The sequence below is a fragment of the Arachis stenosperma genome, chromosome 10 (genome assembly GCF_014773155.1).
Source record: "Arachis stenosperma cultivar V10309 chromosome 10, arast.V10309.gnm1.PFL2, whole genome shotgun sequence".
In the NCBI taxonomy this organism is placed as follows: Eukaryota; Viridiplantae; Streptophyta; class Magnoliopsida; order Fabales; family Fabaceae; genus Arachis; species Arachis stenosperma.
The window spans coordinates 131,513,795-131,531,195 of record NC_080386.1 but is presented as its reverse complement, the minus strand read 5'-3'; the positions used below and the strand labels follow the sequence as shown (position 1 = coordinate 131,531,195).

Sequence of the window (17,401 nt, the reverse complement as noted above, 5' to 3'; positions counted from 1 at the left end):
TCATCTAAATAAGTAACTACTTTTTTAAATTTTTCTTACTATTTTTATCTCCACTAAAAAATAGATTCCAACAAACTTTTAAAATAAAGGAAACGGTTATCCACTAATAAAGGTGAAGTTACTGCAAACAAAATAATTACCAATTCTACTATAAATACACTTACACCTATCAAGTATATACACATTCTATTCTACTAAAACTCTGCTTAAAACCCTTATTAACTTAAGTATCGGAGTCTCTTGCAGCTACCACCCCCACTTCTTCACAAAAAACTCGGACGGCGGCACTTCATGCAAGAATAAGTCGGACGCTGGCTTATACGACGTTTGGACCTCACGTTCAGACCCAAATCAACATTTTAAGTAATTTTTGCAATAAATATTTTATGCATTTTTTTATATATTTTATTTTTTATATTATAAAAAATATACAAAAAAGTAACACACATGTTAATTTTTTTTTTCTTGTTTATATGAGTAAGGTCAAGGATAAATAACAAAGGGGATTTTCTACATCCGTTTGGGTAACAGTATTTGGATTGGGTGATCGACTTTTTTCACTGTGGCCCGATTTTGGCAGTTACGTTTTGTGGAAACATGGGCTTCCTGTTTTTTCCTCTGAGCTTAGGCCCTGTTTTAATTAAAAAAATGTATGTATTATTCATATGAAGGTGGAAACATAACTATACGCAAGTCAACCAAGAATATATTGTAACTATATGGTTTACTTTTGCATTATATAACATAAGTATATATTATTTTTAAATTATAAATTCATGGATCAATTAATCGCCACAAACATAAGTGTATTATTGATTTATTTGTATAAAAATATATTAAATCATATAAAAAAATTAATTAATAATTTTATATAAAAATATTTGTATATAAATTTTTATTATTTTATTTTATGAGTTTTTCCTACTAGTACTTTGGTATTTGTTAAAAATAAAAAGTATATATTTTTTTAGAACATAATAAAAACTCAGGATGTCAAAAATAATAAATATAAAAAACTATTTATCTAAAAAAAAGTTTTCTTTTATATTTTTAATGGTATTATTATCGAAACATTTAAACAAAATAACAAGTTATCTGTTATCCTCAATATAATAGAAAGATAAATTAGTTCTTAATATTTTTATAAAATAAAAAATTTATAAAAAAAAATACACAAAAAATATTACAAATATCATACAATTGCTTTCGTTTATTTTTAAATTGTTAAGAAAAAATAATCCACAAAAATAAGGTAGGAAATTAATGCTACCAAAATTAGGTCTAAATAATGAAATTAAACATTCAAAAATGAAATTATATACATAATTGAAAAGAACATTAAAACTCCACTATCCAAAATAACCTAATACATATATATTTAAAAAAAGATGGAAACTCAAGTGCAATTGACTTCACGTGAAGTTAATAGTTGCGAATCTTTAGATAAAAATTTAATCAAATCAATTAAATTATGTGATGACTCTAGGTTATTAACTTCACGTCGAATACACCTGAATTTTCACCTAAAAAAAGAGTTTAAAAAGCATGAGTTTATATACAACTTTGTCATAGGAGACAGAGGAACTGCAACAATGAATGATCAAGGTGGTGGAAGAAAATTATTAAACGATTGCAGCATTGGAAACCAGTTCCTTCTTGATCCTGTGACAAGTTCACTATTTTGATTCCCATCGTTGCTAATTTCAGCTATGAAATCCTCAAAAGGCATCTGAAACCTACAAACAGGGCATGAACTATGAGGTTTAAGCCATGAGATTATGCAGTCACCATGAAATTTATGGAGACATGGCATCTCCTTTGCTTCATTTCCAATCTCAATCTCTTCCAAACAAACCATGCACTGTAAAATCTCTTCACTGATAATCACACTCGGCAATGCTTCTATTGCTGCCTTCTTTGTTGGCGGGTTCACAACACTTCCATATCCACTTCCTCCGTTCTGTGCCAATTGCTGTAGCAACAAATCAAATCCTGATCCCACCAGAAACTCATGGAAGGATCCAATGCTCGTGCTCTCATTTTGATTGCTTGTTGTTGTATGATGATTCATGTTCGGAACTCGAAAAATCAAGGCTCCGTCCGTAAACGGATCAATCACAACCATGTTGCTGGCATCTATACTTCTATTGCGAGTACTACGATTATTATTATTAAAGCTCCTAACATGAAGACCTCGGAATAGATGCATTACATAACTAGTCGATCCTCTTCTCGTCGTCGTCGTAAGTTCGTTCTCTGTCTCGTCTTCGCCGGGGGGAATAAGAGGGCTAATTGCACCCATCAAGCCTAGAAATATTGGGGCATAAAGTATGAACATCCAAGTAGACCTTAAATCAATAGCATTATCACTTTGATCCATTATGTTATCCATGATTATCTCAGCAAATTCTGTGTCACAAATGGGGCACTTGTTATCAGATTCAGTAATTGGATTCACCATTTCTGAGCATATGTGACACCAGTGTACCCCATTCATATTATTATTATTATTATCATTCTCCATAACCCTTTTTTGAACATAACTTCTGAGCATGCAGTCCTTTCTAATTACTCCTAATGCATAATAATAATAACCCTTTTTTCAATGAAGGTTACATGTAGAATTTAAAAGAAATCTCGTTAAGGAGGAAATTTGTTAACCTTGTATAGGTATCACAGATTATGTCCAGAATCTCCGTTACACTACAAAGTTTTTAGTTTGGTTTCTTTTAGGTAGTTAATTTCCACCCTTCATTCCATGTTCTATATTATGTATTTTTAAGGTTAAATTTGAACAAGATTATTCTTTCTTTGTGACATACTAATTTTTTTTTCATTTAGTTAATACTAGTATCTAATAAAGAAGTCCAAGGATCTGAAAATTGGAGTTATTTAAAGTTAAATCAAAATAGGTTCATCCCAACTATATTCCTAAGCGTTTCTTTCCTAGAATATGAAGGCATATGTTCTTGTATGTGGAAGAATTTAATTTTTATATGTCATATTTGGTTTTTGTATGATGCAATTAAATAGAAGTACACCTTGTCTCACTTCAAAGTTATAGCTAATTTAAAAAAAAAAATACTATGGACACAACAATAAAAATCAGTCTGTAAATTATTTATTGTATATGTGTTATATAATTTATTTTTAGGATTAATTATTCTATTGGTTTTTATAGTTTTGCAAAATATTCAATTTGGTCCCTATACTTTTTTTCTTTTAATTGGGTCCCTGTACTAATTTTTTTTTTAATTAAGTCCCTTTTTGTAGTAATTGGCTTAATTGTATAGGGACCCAACTAAAAAAAAATTGGCGCATGAACTCAAATAAAAGGGAAAAAAATGTAGGGACTCAATTGAAAAAAAAATTGGTGTAGGGACCAATTAAAAGAAAAAAAAAATATAGGGACCTAATTGAAAATTTCGCAAAACTATAGAGATCAACAGAGTAATTAGACCTAATTTTTAATATATATTTTATATGAATAGCTGATTTGATGAATAATTTTTTATGGAAAAGTCTAAAGGATCAACAACTTTATTAAATTCTAGCTCTAGCAAAAGAAAAGTGAATAATTCTACACGATTGGATAAAATCTCACACCATTAAAAATATGTTACTTGATGACTACAAATCACAAAACTTATTACTCTCTAACACTCAATATAGTTGATCTTTTTAATACAACTTTTTAAAAACGAATTATATTTTACCTAAAAAATAAGTTTAGTCAAAAAGAGGATTGGAGAAATAACATTCCCTGAATTACACACAAAGAATGAGTTTTAGAATAAAGTAAAATATAATTTAAATTTAAAAATTACAGTGGGAATTGAAAAGGTAACATTTCTTAGAATTTCTCATTTTCCGATGGTGAGGTGGAGTTCGATGCAATCACCGACCATCTGACTCCAAAGATTTACACTTAACACGCTTATTTATTGGTAAACAGCAACACATTCATGTGGAAGCCGACACTCTACACTGTCCCCATCAATTCTATTATCCATTATTATTTTCACTCGTTTAAGATGGCAAAATCTATTTCAATAACATATTAATTCCTTCAATGATTATTTATTTATAATTAAAATTTATATGCAGTTAATAATTAAAAATTATTAAATAATTAAAAATTATTAAATAATTTAATATATTTAATTAATTATTATCTAATAATTTTTAACTATCAATTTTACATGAATAGACGTGATTCTTCATTTTTATTTATTTATATATTTTGAAGTAACCAAAGAGGAGACAAGCCAGCACCTCGACCCACTCTTATTTGTGTAAATTCTAAAACTCAGAAGCCATCACTTTCAATTTCAAGAAACCAAACCCCAGCTTCACGGGGTGAAGAACATGGCCATGATATCAACTACACACACTTTCTTTTTCTTTCTACCTTCCATTTTTCTCCATCTTCACTAAGCAAAGCAAAACACACTTCATTATTCTTTTCTTTTCTTTTTCTCCTTCAATATATAGCTGGTTCTTATAAGTTTCAGCTTTTATCAGATCGTCTCATTTCTACTTTTACTTCTTCATTCATTCCTCAGTCCACTGCAAAAAACAAGGTTCTATTATAACTAACAGAATAAAATGAGAAGATTGTATCTTTATTTCTGGGTTTATGTTATTATTATTATTGTTATTATTATTATTAGTCTCTTGAGCGTTCCACGTTTGTCGCTGTTAAGTAGAAATAGGCCAATAGAGTAAACAAATAATAAGTAATTAATTAAAATTACCAAAAGAGAAAAGTTCCTTTCTTTTTAATTCTTAACTCATATATTTGACGAATTCCTTATTAATTCTCATTCAGTTCATCGTGGGGTTGTAAAGTGTGCTAAAGTTTCGCGTATCATTAGTAAAACGGTTACTTTTATTTTCATATATAAGGAAAGTTTTCAATACTTGGCATCCTATTTTAACTTCTTATTATTAAACAGTTAATTTTTTCTTGTATTTACAAATACTTGTATTATAATGGGGAGGAAATGGTTTGAGAGATGGGTTATGGTAGAAGCAGTTGTTGAAGTGATTAGTATAATTATTATGATGAGTTGGTGTGTGGAAGGGGTTGGAGTGAATTGGGGAACACAAGCTACACAGCAATTGAGAGCAGATACAGTGGTGCAGATGATGAAGGACAATGGAATAGAGAAAGTGAAACTGTTTGATGCAGATGGAAGAATCATGAGTGCACTTGCTGGGTCTGGGATTGAAGTTATGGTTGCCATTCCCAATGACCAGCTTGCTGCCATGACTAGCTATGATCGAGCTGTTCAGTGGGTCAGAAAGAATGTTACCAGTTACAACTTCAAGGGTGGAGTTAACATCAAGTCAGTTCATTATTTCCTTTTAATTCATATCTATCAATTTCATTTCATCATAATGCTACTTCTCTGTCTTCTAATTACATAGTAGTAGTATTACTATTCTTTTGTTGAGTTTAATTTTGATGCACTAATAGTATAGAGCCTTTTACTCAGTGAAAGATAGTAATTTTTACAACAAAGGTGATTAACTTCTTTTCTTTCTTTGCTTTTGATCTAATCTTCATCTTCCACTTCATTTCTCCAACATACAAACTATTCTGAATCATCCTATAATAATAATTTGATCATCACTAATCATATAGTTTTTAATTAAAAGAGTTTACAAGTATTAAGTGAGCATAATATTTATGCATATTGTACTACAGATATGTAGCAGTTGGGAACGAACCATTCTTGAAATCATACAACAATTCATTCTTGAATGTGACCATGCCTGCCCTACAGAACATACAAAATGCCCTTAATGAAGCTGGCATGGGGGAGAAGATAAAGGCCACAGTGCCCTTAAATGCTGACGTGTACCAATCCCCACAGAACAACCCTGTTCCATCAGCAGGAACTTTTAGGCCTGACATATCAGATCTCATGACACAAATAGTGCAATTCTTGCACAACAACAATGCACCATTCACCGTTAACATCTACCCATTCTTGAGTCTCTATGGCAATGATGATTTCCCTTTTGACTATGCCTTCTTTGATGGGGTATCCAACCCCATAAACGACAATGGGGTTCTTTACACCAATGTCTTTGATGCAAATTTTGACACCTTGGTTTCTGCTCTCAAGGGGGTTGGGTATGGTGACATGGCAATCTTGGTTGGAGAAGTAGGGTGGCCCACAGATGGAGACAAGAATGCCAACGTGGCCAATGCTGTAAGGTTCTATAATGGACTTCTTCCAAGGATTTCATCAAGTAAAGGTACACCTCTAAGACCAGGGCACCTTCAAGTTTATCTCTTTGGCCTTATTGATGAGGATGCTAAGAGCATTGCTCCTGGCAACTTTGAGCGTCATTGGGGAATATTCCGGTATTGACTTAATCTTTTATCATTTCGTAGTGAAGTTGATAGTTAAAAATAATTAAATGACTTAACATGTTTGATTGTAACAGGTATGATGGACAACCTAAGTTCCCAATGGATCTTTCTGGTCAAGGTCAAAACAAAATATTAGTGGGTGCTAAGAATGTGATTTACTTGGACCCAAAATGGTGCATGTTCAATCCAGATGCCACGGATCTTAGCAAACTAGCTGATAATATAAACTATGCTTGCACATTTGCAGATTGCACTGCATTAGGATATGGTTCTTCATGCAACAATCTTGATGCTAATGGGAATGCCTCATATGCATTTAATATGTACTACCAAGCGCAAAATCAGAATGACATGGCTTGCAATTTTGAAGGCTTAGCCCAAATTACTATGAAGAATATTTCTACTCCCACTTGCGACTTTATTATTCAGATAAACCCTTCATCATCTTCTTCTTTGACACCCTCATCAGCAGTAGCTTTCTTATTTATTGCATTAGCCATGATTCTATTTTTTTAGGTATATATTGTTTAACAAGAGATGCAGATTTGTTCTCTTAATAAAGAATTTTGTAGATCTGATGAGTATTGTGCCTTTGATGGCTTTCAAAAGTCAGAAATTTCCCATATATTTGACTTCTGAGTTCGTGAACTATTTTAATTTCACTCCTCACATGTCTTGGAACTGCTTTGTGTGGAAGCCACTCTATTTCACAACAAAAGAAAACGAAAGATATGGGAAAATTAGCATTTAGGAGTATATACAAGATTTAATTAACAAACACACAAATTTTAGTTAAACAACTCAAACAAAAAAATAAGGTGAAGACTCAGGTGCTGAGAGTTGTTAGATGACAATTTAGTCAAACCTAAGAGTTGTTAGATGACAATTTAGTCAAACCTGTCAAATCATATAACGACTTTAACCTGAGTTTCCACTGAAAAATAAAAGAAAATCTCTCACTCGTCACACCTCACATGGCACGGAAAAATCACATGGGATCACACAATACACTACCTAGGTGAAAACACACTCGTGTGGCGAGTAGTTTAGGAAATTAATTCTTTTAAATCATTGAATCATTGAAATGGAATTATGTTACTAAAAAGAATAAATTACATCAAGAGTTTTATAAACCTTTTTAAATGAAAATTATGGAGAAGGACCAAAATACAATTATATCCTCAATATTTTACCTCAAATTGTTAATAATCCTAACCTAAAACTTTAAGAAGCCTAATTCCTAAATTCAGGAAACCTAAATTCTCAATATTTCATGGCAGACTTGATAGATAATAGGACCCAATAATTGTTTGATCTATGTAGCTGATCCTATCTAGTGGAGGGAGTGGATCCTCTCCAATGGAAAAAAAAATTTTAGATGGTGTCAATTTTTTAATCTCACCTTTCATTATTCTCTCTCTCTCTCTCTCTCTCATTTATTTTTGGTTACACTTATAAAATCAATAGTAAGATATCATACTTTATTCCCTCAAGTGTTGAAAAAAATTGAGAGGATCCATTTCCTCTAGTGGATAAGTATTTTTTGTTCTTCTTCAATCAGTGATCAAATTTAACAATTGGTGCAAATTTACCTTCTTTTATCAAATGATTTAGCTCATGATTATTATTAGTGAAATTTTTATTTTAATAAATATTTAACAAATCCATTAAAGACTTAAATTTGTGAGAAGTATGTCATCACTTATCAGTCAAACTGTCAAAGATTCTACAGTTTTTCACAACAAAGGTTATGGACGAATAATAGAGGTAATTGTCGTTTCATCAAAACTGGAGAGATAGCAAGAATTGGCAATTGAAAGAATATGTAACAGAGTGATAGAAAAGGTGAGAATCTGAGGGAAGTATGAGAAGAAGTGAAAGAGTTTCAGAGAGTTTTGGAAGAACAAAAACTCTATTTTGATTTCTCAACTAAGTGCTGGTGTAAATAACATTGAATAATTCTTCACATACAGCTGTTATACAAGTCTTTACAAATCATTTATATTCACGTGTTTTAAGCCGTTATTGCACGTTCTTCTTCCCTTCCTCTTCCAATAACATTATACAAAATCTATATGCCTTAAGTTTTCACTTAAGAGAGCAACAGAACAACTGAAATTGACAGGTCAGCATAAAACGGACTGATAACCAACTATAACAAACCGTAACTGACATCATAACTAACCTTGGTGAAAGGCATAAGGACCAAAGCCATAACCGCTTTACACGTAACCGCCGTTGACTCGAATAACTTGACCGTTGACCCATTCGCCAGCATCAGAGGCCAGAAACCCAACCAGAGGAGCCACATCCTTGGTCTCCCCAAGTCTCTGCATCGGCGACTCCTCAATCAGCTTCTGAACCTGCTCCTCCGTCCTGCTACTGAAGAACAACTCCGTCGCGATCGGCCCCGGCGCCACGCAATTCGCGGTGATCCCCGTCCCCTTCAGCTCCTTCGCCAGGATCTTCGTCATCGCCTCCACTGCCGCCTTTGACGCCGTGTACGCGCCGAACCCCGGCCTTAGTGCCGCCACCTGCGACGAAGACAACAGTATGATCCGCCCCCCGCCGCCGCGCTTCAGCCGGTTCGCCGCCTCCCGCGCGCACAGGAAGGCGCCCCTGGCGTTCACGGCGAAGACATGGTCGAAGCTCTCGTCGGAGGTGTCGGCGATGGAAGGCTGCTTGGGATCTAGGGTTCCGGCGGAGTTGACGAGGATGTGAACCGGCGAGTTGAAGGCGTTCTCGGCGGAGTCGAAGAGGTGCCGGACCTGAGTGGGGTCGGAGATGTCAGCGCGGACTACGATGGCTTGCGGGAGCGCAGAGGAGGCGGAGGTAGCGTTGATTTGGGCGGCGAGTGAGTCGGCTGGGTAGGAGTTGGAAGAGGAGTAGTTGAGTACGAGTCGGGCTCCGAGTGAAGAGAGGTGAAGGGCGATTTGACGACCGATTCCACGTGAGGAGCCAGTCACTATAGCCACCCTGTCTTGCAGTGGAAGAGGAAACGGAAGAGTTTGGGTTTGTGTGGAAGAAGAAGAAGTAGTACCGCCCTGTCCCTGTGCTGGTGAAGCCATGGCTCCTTTGCACTGTTTGGACTTTGGACTTTCGATTGCTTTTCTTTTTGTCTAATTTCGATTGCTTTAAATCAAATCAATTCAATGCTTCAATTTATTTTTAAAACAATAGTAAAATGGAAACATAAAACAACTAAACTTATACCATGATTGTTAAATTAAATGGATCAATTTACAGTAATATTATAGTGGTTGCCTACTATAGTAACAAGTTTTACAATTTTACAAGTTGAAATTCACATTTGGCTTCAAACAAATTTGTACAAGATGATTTATATGAACAAAGGCATGAAGCTTGCTCTACTTATATTCCATCACTATCCATCTGTGTGTACTGTTACAATCGCTAAGGAGCAATTTAATTTTAGGTTTCCATAGTTCCATGATCCTTTTCCCTTCACACCCTACAGCCTTGGATCATACACATCTCATAGGATACCCTGTTAACTACCTGTAAAGGAGAGAACATATAAATAATGAATTTGTTTCTCATGAAAGGTAAAATGTGTAGCACAAAAAGATATAGTCTTACCACAGATTTGGGAGAAATGCTAAGATTATTATGTGAATCTTTTCATAAACAGTTTGCATAACAAAAATCCAGAATGTTCATTTCGTTGACCATCTTCCTTACCAATAATCTTTACACGAACAAACACCACCTTCAAAATGATGAAAGCGATAAGCATCTCTAACAATGATAGCACGATTTGCTGTCAGGGAAACATACTTAATCCAGCTGTGGCAATCGCCACAAACACGTAGGTTTTTGAAAACCCGGATGGGAGTGGAGCTAGACAAACTAAGCAATCCAAAAGCAATAGCCAGTTTTTCACTGTGAATAATTTGCGTTGGATCCCTTTCACCTCGCTCTGCCTCACTCAAAAGGTTATTGTGTTGCGGCACATAACCGATTTGAGCCGCCTGTTCATTCAGATCTCTGAGATACTCGTATATCATATCCGCACGAGGGTGTTTCTGATCACCAACAAAAAATGCATGAACTGAATTGTTAACCTCTATCCAACTTCGACCAGGCTCCTTCTTGACACCCCTATCTTTCATAATTCGCCTTGTCCGATCTCTACAACCCCATTTTCCAGTCACCGCGTACATATTTGAAAGCAGAACGTATGTTGCTGAATCTTTGGGTTCCAGTTCTAGAAGATGTCTTGCAGCAAACTCTCCAATATCAATATTCTTATGAACAATACATGCACTTAGAAGGGTCCTCCAGATCATTGCATCTGGTTGAATTGGCATCTCCTCTATAAATCTCCTTGCACGACTTAAAAGACCAGACCGCCCAAGAAGATCCACGATACATGCATAATGTTCAGGCTTTGGAATTAAATTGTGTACTTCACTCATGGATTTGAAGTAGCTAATTCCCTCATCCACCAAACCCACATGGCTACATGCAGATAAAACTCCAACGAAGGTAACATGATTTGGCAATACACCAAGCTGTTTCATATCCTCAAAAAGGCTTAGAGCTTCAAATCCTTTGCCATGTTGAGAATAAGCTGTAATTATAGCATTCCAAGAAACCTCATTCTTTTCATTCATTTCAAAGAACTGCCTCTTAGCATCATCAATGCTACCACATTTTGAATATAACGTGATTAAAACATTAGAAACCTCGCTTTCTGAATCATAACCAGTTTTTTTAATCATGGCATGAATCTGCTTCCCTAGTTTAACATTAGTAACATTGGCAGCAGCACTAACTGCAGAGCCAAATGTGAATGAATTGATTTCCTGTCCAGCTTTATTCATCTGAGCAAATAGTTTCAGTGCTTCTTCGAAATATCCACTTCGTGAAAAACCTGACACCAATGAGTTCCATGATATATTGTCTTTGGCAAATATTTTATCGAAAGCAATATATGCTTCTCGTACTTTCCCACACCTAGCATAAAGACTAACAAGTGCATTACCAATTGAAAGATCATCAGAATAACCAGAGACACATGATTGTGCATGAATCTGCCGTCCTTGATCAAGTGCTTGGATACCTGCACATGCACTAATTGCACTTGCAAATCCTATATTATCAGATTGAATCCCTTGATCTTGCATTTCTTCAAAGAGGTTAAGAGCTTCAGTAAACATACCATGCTGTGCATAACCAGCAATCATGGCTGTCCATGAAACAACATCTTTCTCTTTTATTCTCCTAAGGATTTTCAAGGCAGTAACTAGTTCTCCATGTTTAGCATACATGTCAATAAGGACGCTTGAAACATATACATTGAACTGAAAGCCAGTTTTAAGCACTTGAGTATGAATCTGTTCTCCTAGATCAAGGGCTCCCAACGAGGTGCAAGTCCTCAAAATACTTGGATATGTAAACTGATTAGGTACAATGCCTTCCATCTGCATCTGTGTAAATATTTGAGCTGAATCAGTTAGATTGTCTAACTGACCATAAGCCACGAGCATCATATTCCACAGCACCACATTTTCTGATTCTGTTGTCAGGAAAAAATCATGGGCAGTTTCTATATCCGAGCATTTAACATAAAGATCAAGAAGTGAACCTTCCAGGATTATGTCTGACGACATTCCTGCCTTTATTACATATGAGTGGAGTTGTCTTCCTTTCAGAATATCTCTGACTGATGCACAGGCACTCAAAAGACTTGCAACTGTGACACAGTCTGGCTTGAGGCTATCGAGATGCATTTTCTTAAACAACTTTAAAGCCCTGTCACCATATCCTTGTTGAGCTAGACCTGAGATGAGTGAATTATATGAAACTCCATCCCTCTCTAACATTGTATTGAAAATCTGTTCCGCAGATATCAAATTCCCCAATCGAGAATACAACGTCACAAGGGCATTGCAGACATATATTTCCTTCGAGAATCCCTGCTTCAGAGCAAGGCTATGGAGCTGCTCTCCAAAATAAAAAAATCCTATTTTTGTACAGGCACTTAGAACACTCGAAAATATATACGGGGTAAGGCAGAATCCTGATGTATGCATCTGGCAAAAAAGACGAATGGCTTCTTGTTCATAGCCACATTGCGATAAACCAGAGATCATAGCAACCCAAGAAACACTATCCTTCTTCTGTATATCATCAAAAACCTTCCTAGCAGAATTTACAAAGTTGTTCTTAAAATATAAATCAATCAGAGGGTTACATATCCATGGACTGGTTTCATAACCATGAGTTATGGTCCTGGCATGTATTTGCTCCACATAATAGAAAGGAACATCAGCACTACATGCCCTCAAAACCCCTGCAAAAGTCTTCTCGTCAGGCTTCACCTCTTCCTTCATCATTTGCTGAAACAAACTTAGAACGTGACAATTAAATTTCTCCACAACAAATCTATGAATAATCTTATTCCAACAAGACAGAGGTCTAACACGCATATCTTCAAAAACCTTGACTGCACCTTTCAAATCACCAAATTTGAGATACAAATCGATCAGCCGATCACACAACACCTGCTCTGAATAAAAACCCATCTTTAGAATTTTCCCGTGAAGCTTCAAACCATCAGAAAATGATCCATAATTAATACATCCTTCTAACAACCACAGAAAGGTCTGTGAATTTGCACGAAGGCCACGTTCTTCCATGAGATGCAAGAAGTCGAATCCCTCCGAACCCGCTTCTTCACCTTTCCTCTCAGGAAGTTCATTATAGCCATTCACATAGCTCACTGCAGTGTTGTTGAATGCAGCTAAACTCACTGCTCCGCTTAGTAGCTACATATAGAAACTTAAAAGACATCAACTTTTCAACATAAAAGAGCATGATTATAACCAAGCGCAGAACTTTTTGGTTGAAATAGCATTACCTTACAGTTCTTTGGAATAGGGTTTGGGCAAAATTGATGCATACATTTCCTCGGGAAAGAATAGGATTTGGGGCATGTGAAGAAGAACCCACGGAGAGAGAGGGGGGAAGCAAGCATAGATTATTTGTGGGTTAGCATCTAATAATTCCTCTAAACATCACCCTCACTGATAACAAAATCCACACAAGGCTCTAACCACTTTGAATTTCAACATGCTTCCAAAAGAAATGAAAAAACTCATCCTGAATTCTCATTCCATATCGCACTCCAAACTCTATGCTAAAAAGTTTAATGCAATGGGGCACCAAACAATAATGATAAGGCCTTGCACTTACTGAGCCACCATCGGCGGGAACCTCCAGCACAACCTCCTAGCTTAACCAGAATCTTGTGTTCCAAACACAGCTTATTGCCAGCGCTGAAATTGGAAGACAGAGATTATTCTGTGAAGATGAGAAGAACGCTATCTTTAATTATTCTGGGACCTAAATTTGCTTTTTTTTTTAAGGAAAATTTTGGTAATCGGCAACTCCTTTTTTTTAAGAAAAGCATGATATTATTTCAGAATTCACCTTTTCAAAAAATTGGATAAATAAAAAATTTCTTCTAATCTAGTCAACAACAATTTTGGAGAAAGGTGAAAATGGTTGTGTTGTAAAAACCAAATCGGTGATCAAATCGGTTAAACTACTGGGTCACTAGATTACTGGTTCAACTTATTACTGGTTACAAGTTGAACTGTTGGTTCAGTTCTACATAAATAAAAAATACAAAATAATAAGAAAACTTCAAATTCAGATCACATGTTAAAAAGATTGGTATAACTAGAGATATAATTATTCAAATTGAAATGAACTGTAATGGTTTTTCAGTAATAAATTTATAACTAGGAGGAATGTAGTGCATCAATTACTATACAAACCTCTGCATTAAGGAATACTGTTTCACCACTACTGGTCATACCAGTGAGATACATGAAAATAGTTGCAAGATGGTGTCCACCTCGAGCTATATTAACTTTGTCAGGGAAGTAGTCATAATGTGGATCATATTTCTGCCCATGCTCATACCTCAATACTTGAATGTCTTCTCCATTTCCTGAAAATTAATAACAATATTACAAGAAACTAATCAATACTTAACTGCTTTAGTATAACAATGTCCTCTAATAATGATCATACAAATACAGGTTCATTCCCCTATGAAATCCTAGCTTGCAAGTGAACAATGATATTGTCTTATGATGATGATTGGCAGTCAAAGGTTAATTTTGTTTTCTAACAAAATCCTGTCTATTTTTTTTCCATATGACTACTCAATTGCTCTAAATTGTCCCATAAATTATGATTTGGACCTAATTAACCAGTCTGTTAAATGTTGCAAACTTTCATTCCACGGGTGAAAATATTAGCATAGAGCAATCTAGATTTTAGCTTTGTGGCCCTCTATTAATGAACTTCCTTCTGGTAATTACACATTAATATACAATAAAGCTCAGCTAGAAGAGAAAGGAAACAGATTCATATATAAACCAAAACAAAAAAAATTAAAGCTCACCTCTTGCAACCTAGCTCAGCTTCGACAATGGAACAGAAGCAAGAGGCGGAGTCAGAGGAGAAGGCGGGTGCGCAAGAACTGCCGGTGCGGAGACAAGGCAGAGCTGCTGATGAGAGGCACGGAGACGCGGCCGGTGAATGAGACGCCGCTGCTACTTTGACATTGTGTGTCTGTGCTTTGGTGTGAGATGATTGAGGTTAGGGATGGGGATGGCGGTTTCAGAGGAAACAGAAAAACAATAAAGATAGCATTGACCCGGTCCGATTTTTCAAAACCGGATGGGTCACCGGTTTTTATTAACAAAAAAATGTACTGGTTCAAACCGGGTTGCACCGGTTTTGAAGAGCCTCCGATCCAATTGCTAGTTCAGACCAGTCAGGTGTCCGGTTTATGGTCTAACCAGACAAGTCGGTCTGGTTTTTACAAGTCTTCGACATTTATTTACATCTGTTAAGTGTTTATACGTGCGAGTTACACAAATCAATTTCCATGAAATACAAAATAGTTTTCGAAAATTTTAAAAAATCTCAAAATAGTAACTAAAAAAGGTTTAAAATTCCACAACAATCTTTTCAAATGATTTTTTTTTTCAAAAATCAACGTCATATAATATTTTTGTTAATCAAAAAAATAAATATTATTAAAAAATATATAATAAATAAAAAAATAACAAAATATATACTAAAAGATAATTTTATTTATTAACATTAAAATGTCATAAGAAATAATATTATTTAATCATTAACATATGATATTTATATCAAAGTGATATAAAAGTCACAATAATAACAACTAAACTTGAGAGTTTATTGAATTACAAAGGTCATTATATTATTTATATACCTAAACTCTTAATATATTAACATAAAATAAATTTAAAAAAAATTCAAGTGAAAAAAATTGTATTTTTTTTTGCATAATTATTAACTGTGTGACCCAAATAGTTTTAATTGTAAGTATATTTTGTGTAATATTATACCAACTAAATTTTAAAATTTTTTAATAAAAATAAACAAAACACTTGAATTTGTCAAAGCATTTCTTTTTCAAATATTACAAAGTATTTAAAATTTTATATTGAGATTTTGTAAATCATTTACATTGATTTTATAGTTTATCAAAACTTACAATTTTAATTTCATAAATGATATGGTTAGGAATGCATATTTTTACATAAATTTTAAAATGTTATCTTGTAAGCATTTGTACAAATATTTCTAATAATTGATGTGAAAAATTTTATGTTAAATAAAAATTCTTTTGTATCTTCGAATAATAATATCTCATTATCTTTTTAATTATTAAAAAATAATTATAGAATTTGGTATCTATAAATTAAATTAAATTAAAATATATTGTATGATAAAAAATAAATATGAATCCATTTATTTTAATTTTTTTAAAAAAGTGTCTTTTGAAAATATATAAAAAAATTTGTATATAAATAATTAAATTTAAGATAAATAGACTGAAAATGTTAAAAAATTAATATTTGTTAATTTAAAAGAATATATATAATCATTTGAAAGAAATATTTTAAAATTGTTTAGAAATTATTTTTTGGTTTTTTTAAATTTTTTTGCGATTATTTTATAATTTATTCTAGGATTTATATGTCCAGAATGCATACATAGAATACGAGTTAATATTTTACCGTTGAAAAAAGACTCTATTATCTAACAAAAATAAATATTAGAGATTTTTTGTGTATTTTAAAACATGAGAAATGATCCTATTTAAAAAATATAGTAATTACTCTTAATTCATATTTACAAGTTTAATCACCCGTGCCATGTACGTGATAAGATTGAAATTATAATTTTAAGTTATGTTAAATTTCATTTTAATTATAATAATTTAATTAATAAAAAAATAACTTGTATGCGTTATTTTTCTTTTCTTAATATAGTATTAATTGTATTAACTATAAAATAGTTATTTAATCTATTTTTTCAATAAATCAGACATATATACTCAATGTGACCATAAATAATCTAGTAATACTTAAATCTACCAACAAAGTTTTATATGTTGGTATACTGTGAAGTAAGAAAATATCAAAATCAGCTCAAAATGAAGAATAAATTAATAGAGAATCCTAATGCAGAAAGTTTTATAATAAACAATAAATAATTTAAACCTATTGAATAACAATTCAATGCTATCCTTTGATACCTGCAAAATATATACATGAAACAACACTGTATCAATGTTTGTATATAAAATTATATGATTAACGTAATTATAAAATTGTTTGTCAAGAAAATAAAATTATACGAATTTTTATGATAATTTCAATATTCTCAAACTATTAATATACAATAAGAATTCATCTATTAATTCCTAAAATTTTTAAATTTTTTTAAGTGATAGTAATAAATTTTAATAAATAAATAGATTTAGTAAGATATTTTGTTATTACCTTTTTATTATAAGCTCTCAAAAACTTCTCTATGTACCACATTCATCGTGCAGTAATTTTCAAGTGTATTAATCCGTGTCATGCACGTGATAAGATTAAAATTATAATTTTAAATTATTTTGGTAAGATTAATTTAAATTATAATAAT

At 33.3% G+C, this 17,401-nt stretch overlaps 4 protein-coding genes across 6 annotated transcripts; 1 reads left to right on the top strand and 3 right to left on the bottom strand.

The window, feature by feature from the left end:
- Positions 1-1,600: 1,600 nt before the first annotated feature.
- On the bottom strand, positions 1,601-2,461 carry LOC130957770 (E3 ubiquitin-protein ligase SIRP1-like). Its single transcript, XM_057884615.1, has one exon. It carries the CDS (start codon positions 2,459-2,461, stop codon positions 1,601-1,603), a length of 861 nt encoding a protein of 286 aa, XP_057740598.1.
- A 1,834-nt stretch (positions 2,462-4,295) lies between these two features.
- On the bottom strand, positions 4,296-9,456 carry LOC130954317 (NADPH-dependent aldehyde reductase-like protein, chloroplastic). Of its 2 annotated transcripts, none has more exons than XM_057881056.1 (2): positions 8,574-9,456; positions 4,296-4,569 (listed from the first exon to the last, which is right to left on the bottom strand). In XM_057881056.1, exon 1 carries the CDS (start codon positions 9,454-9,456, stop codon positions 8,611-8,613), a length of 846 nt encoding a protein of 281 aa, XP_057737039.1. In that variant the 3' UTR covers positions 4,296-4,569; positions 8,574-8,610. The 2 variants fall into 2 exon arrangements, with proteins under 2 accessions (XP_057737039.1, XP_057737038.1); XM_057881055.1 differs by lacking the exon at positions 4,296-4,569 and adding an exon at positions 6,886-7,090.
- On the top strand, positions 4,458-6,904 carry LOC130954316 (glucan endo-1,3-beta-glucosidase 8-like). 2 transcript variants are annotated; one of them, XM_057881054.1, is made up of 4 exons: positions 4,458-4,583; positions 5,087-5,351; positions 5,714-6,379; positions 6,463-6,904. In XM_057881054.1, exons 2-4 carry the CDS (start codon positions 5,149-5,151, stop codon positions 6,902-6,904), a joined length of 1,311 nt encoding a protein of 436 aa, XP_057737037.1. In that variant the 5' UTR covers positions 4,458-4,583; positions 5,087-5,148. The 2 variants fall into 2 exon arrangements, with proteins under 2 accessions (XP_057737037.1, XP_057737036.1); XM_057881053.1 differs by having other exon boundaries at positions 4,475-5,351.
- A 231-nt stretch (positions 9,457-9,687) lies between the features above and the next one.
- LOC130954315 (pentatricopeptide repeat-containing protein At4g13650) lies at positions 9,688-13,616 on the bottom strand. The gene is made up of 3 exons (XM_057881052.1): positions 13,275-13,616; positions 9,989-13,182; positions 9,688-9,907 (listed from the first exon to the last, which is right to left on the bottom strand). The coding sequence occupies exons 1-2, from the start codon at positions 13,389-13,391 to the stop codon at positions 10,087-10,089; spliced, it is 3,213 nt and encodes a 1,070-aa protein (XP_057737035.1). The 5' UTR covers positions 13,392-13,616; the 3' UTR covers positions 9,688-9,907; positions 9,989-10,086.
- Between the last annotated feature and the right edge of the window lie 3,785 nt (positions 13,617-17,401).

Coding starts and splice junctions, on each gene's coding strand:
- LOC130957770 (XM_057884615.1), bottom strand. CDS start 2,461: ATGGTGAATCCAATTACTGAATCTGATAACAAGTGCCCCATTTGTGAC.
- LOC130954316 (XM_057881053.1), top strand. CDS start 4,996: ATGGGGAGGAAATGGTTTGAGAGATGGGTTATGGTAGAAGCAGTTGTT. Junction 5,352..5,713: donor AAGGGTGGAGTTAACATCAA/GTCAGTTCATTA, acceptor ATTGTACTACAG/ATATGTAGCAGTTGGGAACG. Junction 6,380..6,462: donor CGTCATTGGGGAATATTCCG/GTATTGACTTAA, acceptor TGATTGTAACAG/GTATGATGGACAACCTAAGT.
- LOC130954317 (XM_057881056.1), bottom strand. CDS start 9,456: ATGGCTTCACCAGCACAGGGACAGGGCGGTACTACTTCTTCTTCTTCC.
- LOC130954315 (XM_057881052.1), bottom strand. CDS start 13,391: ATGCTTGCTTCCCCCCTCTCTCTCCGTGGGTTCTTCTTCACATGCCCC. Junction 13,183..13,274: donor CTATTCCAAAGAACTGTAAG/GTAATGCTATTT, acceptor TTCTATATGTAG/CTACTAAGCGGAGCAGTGAG.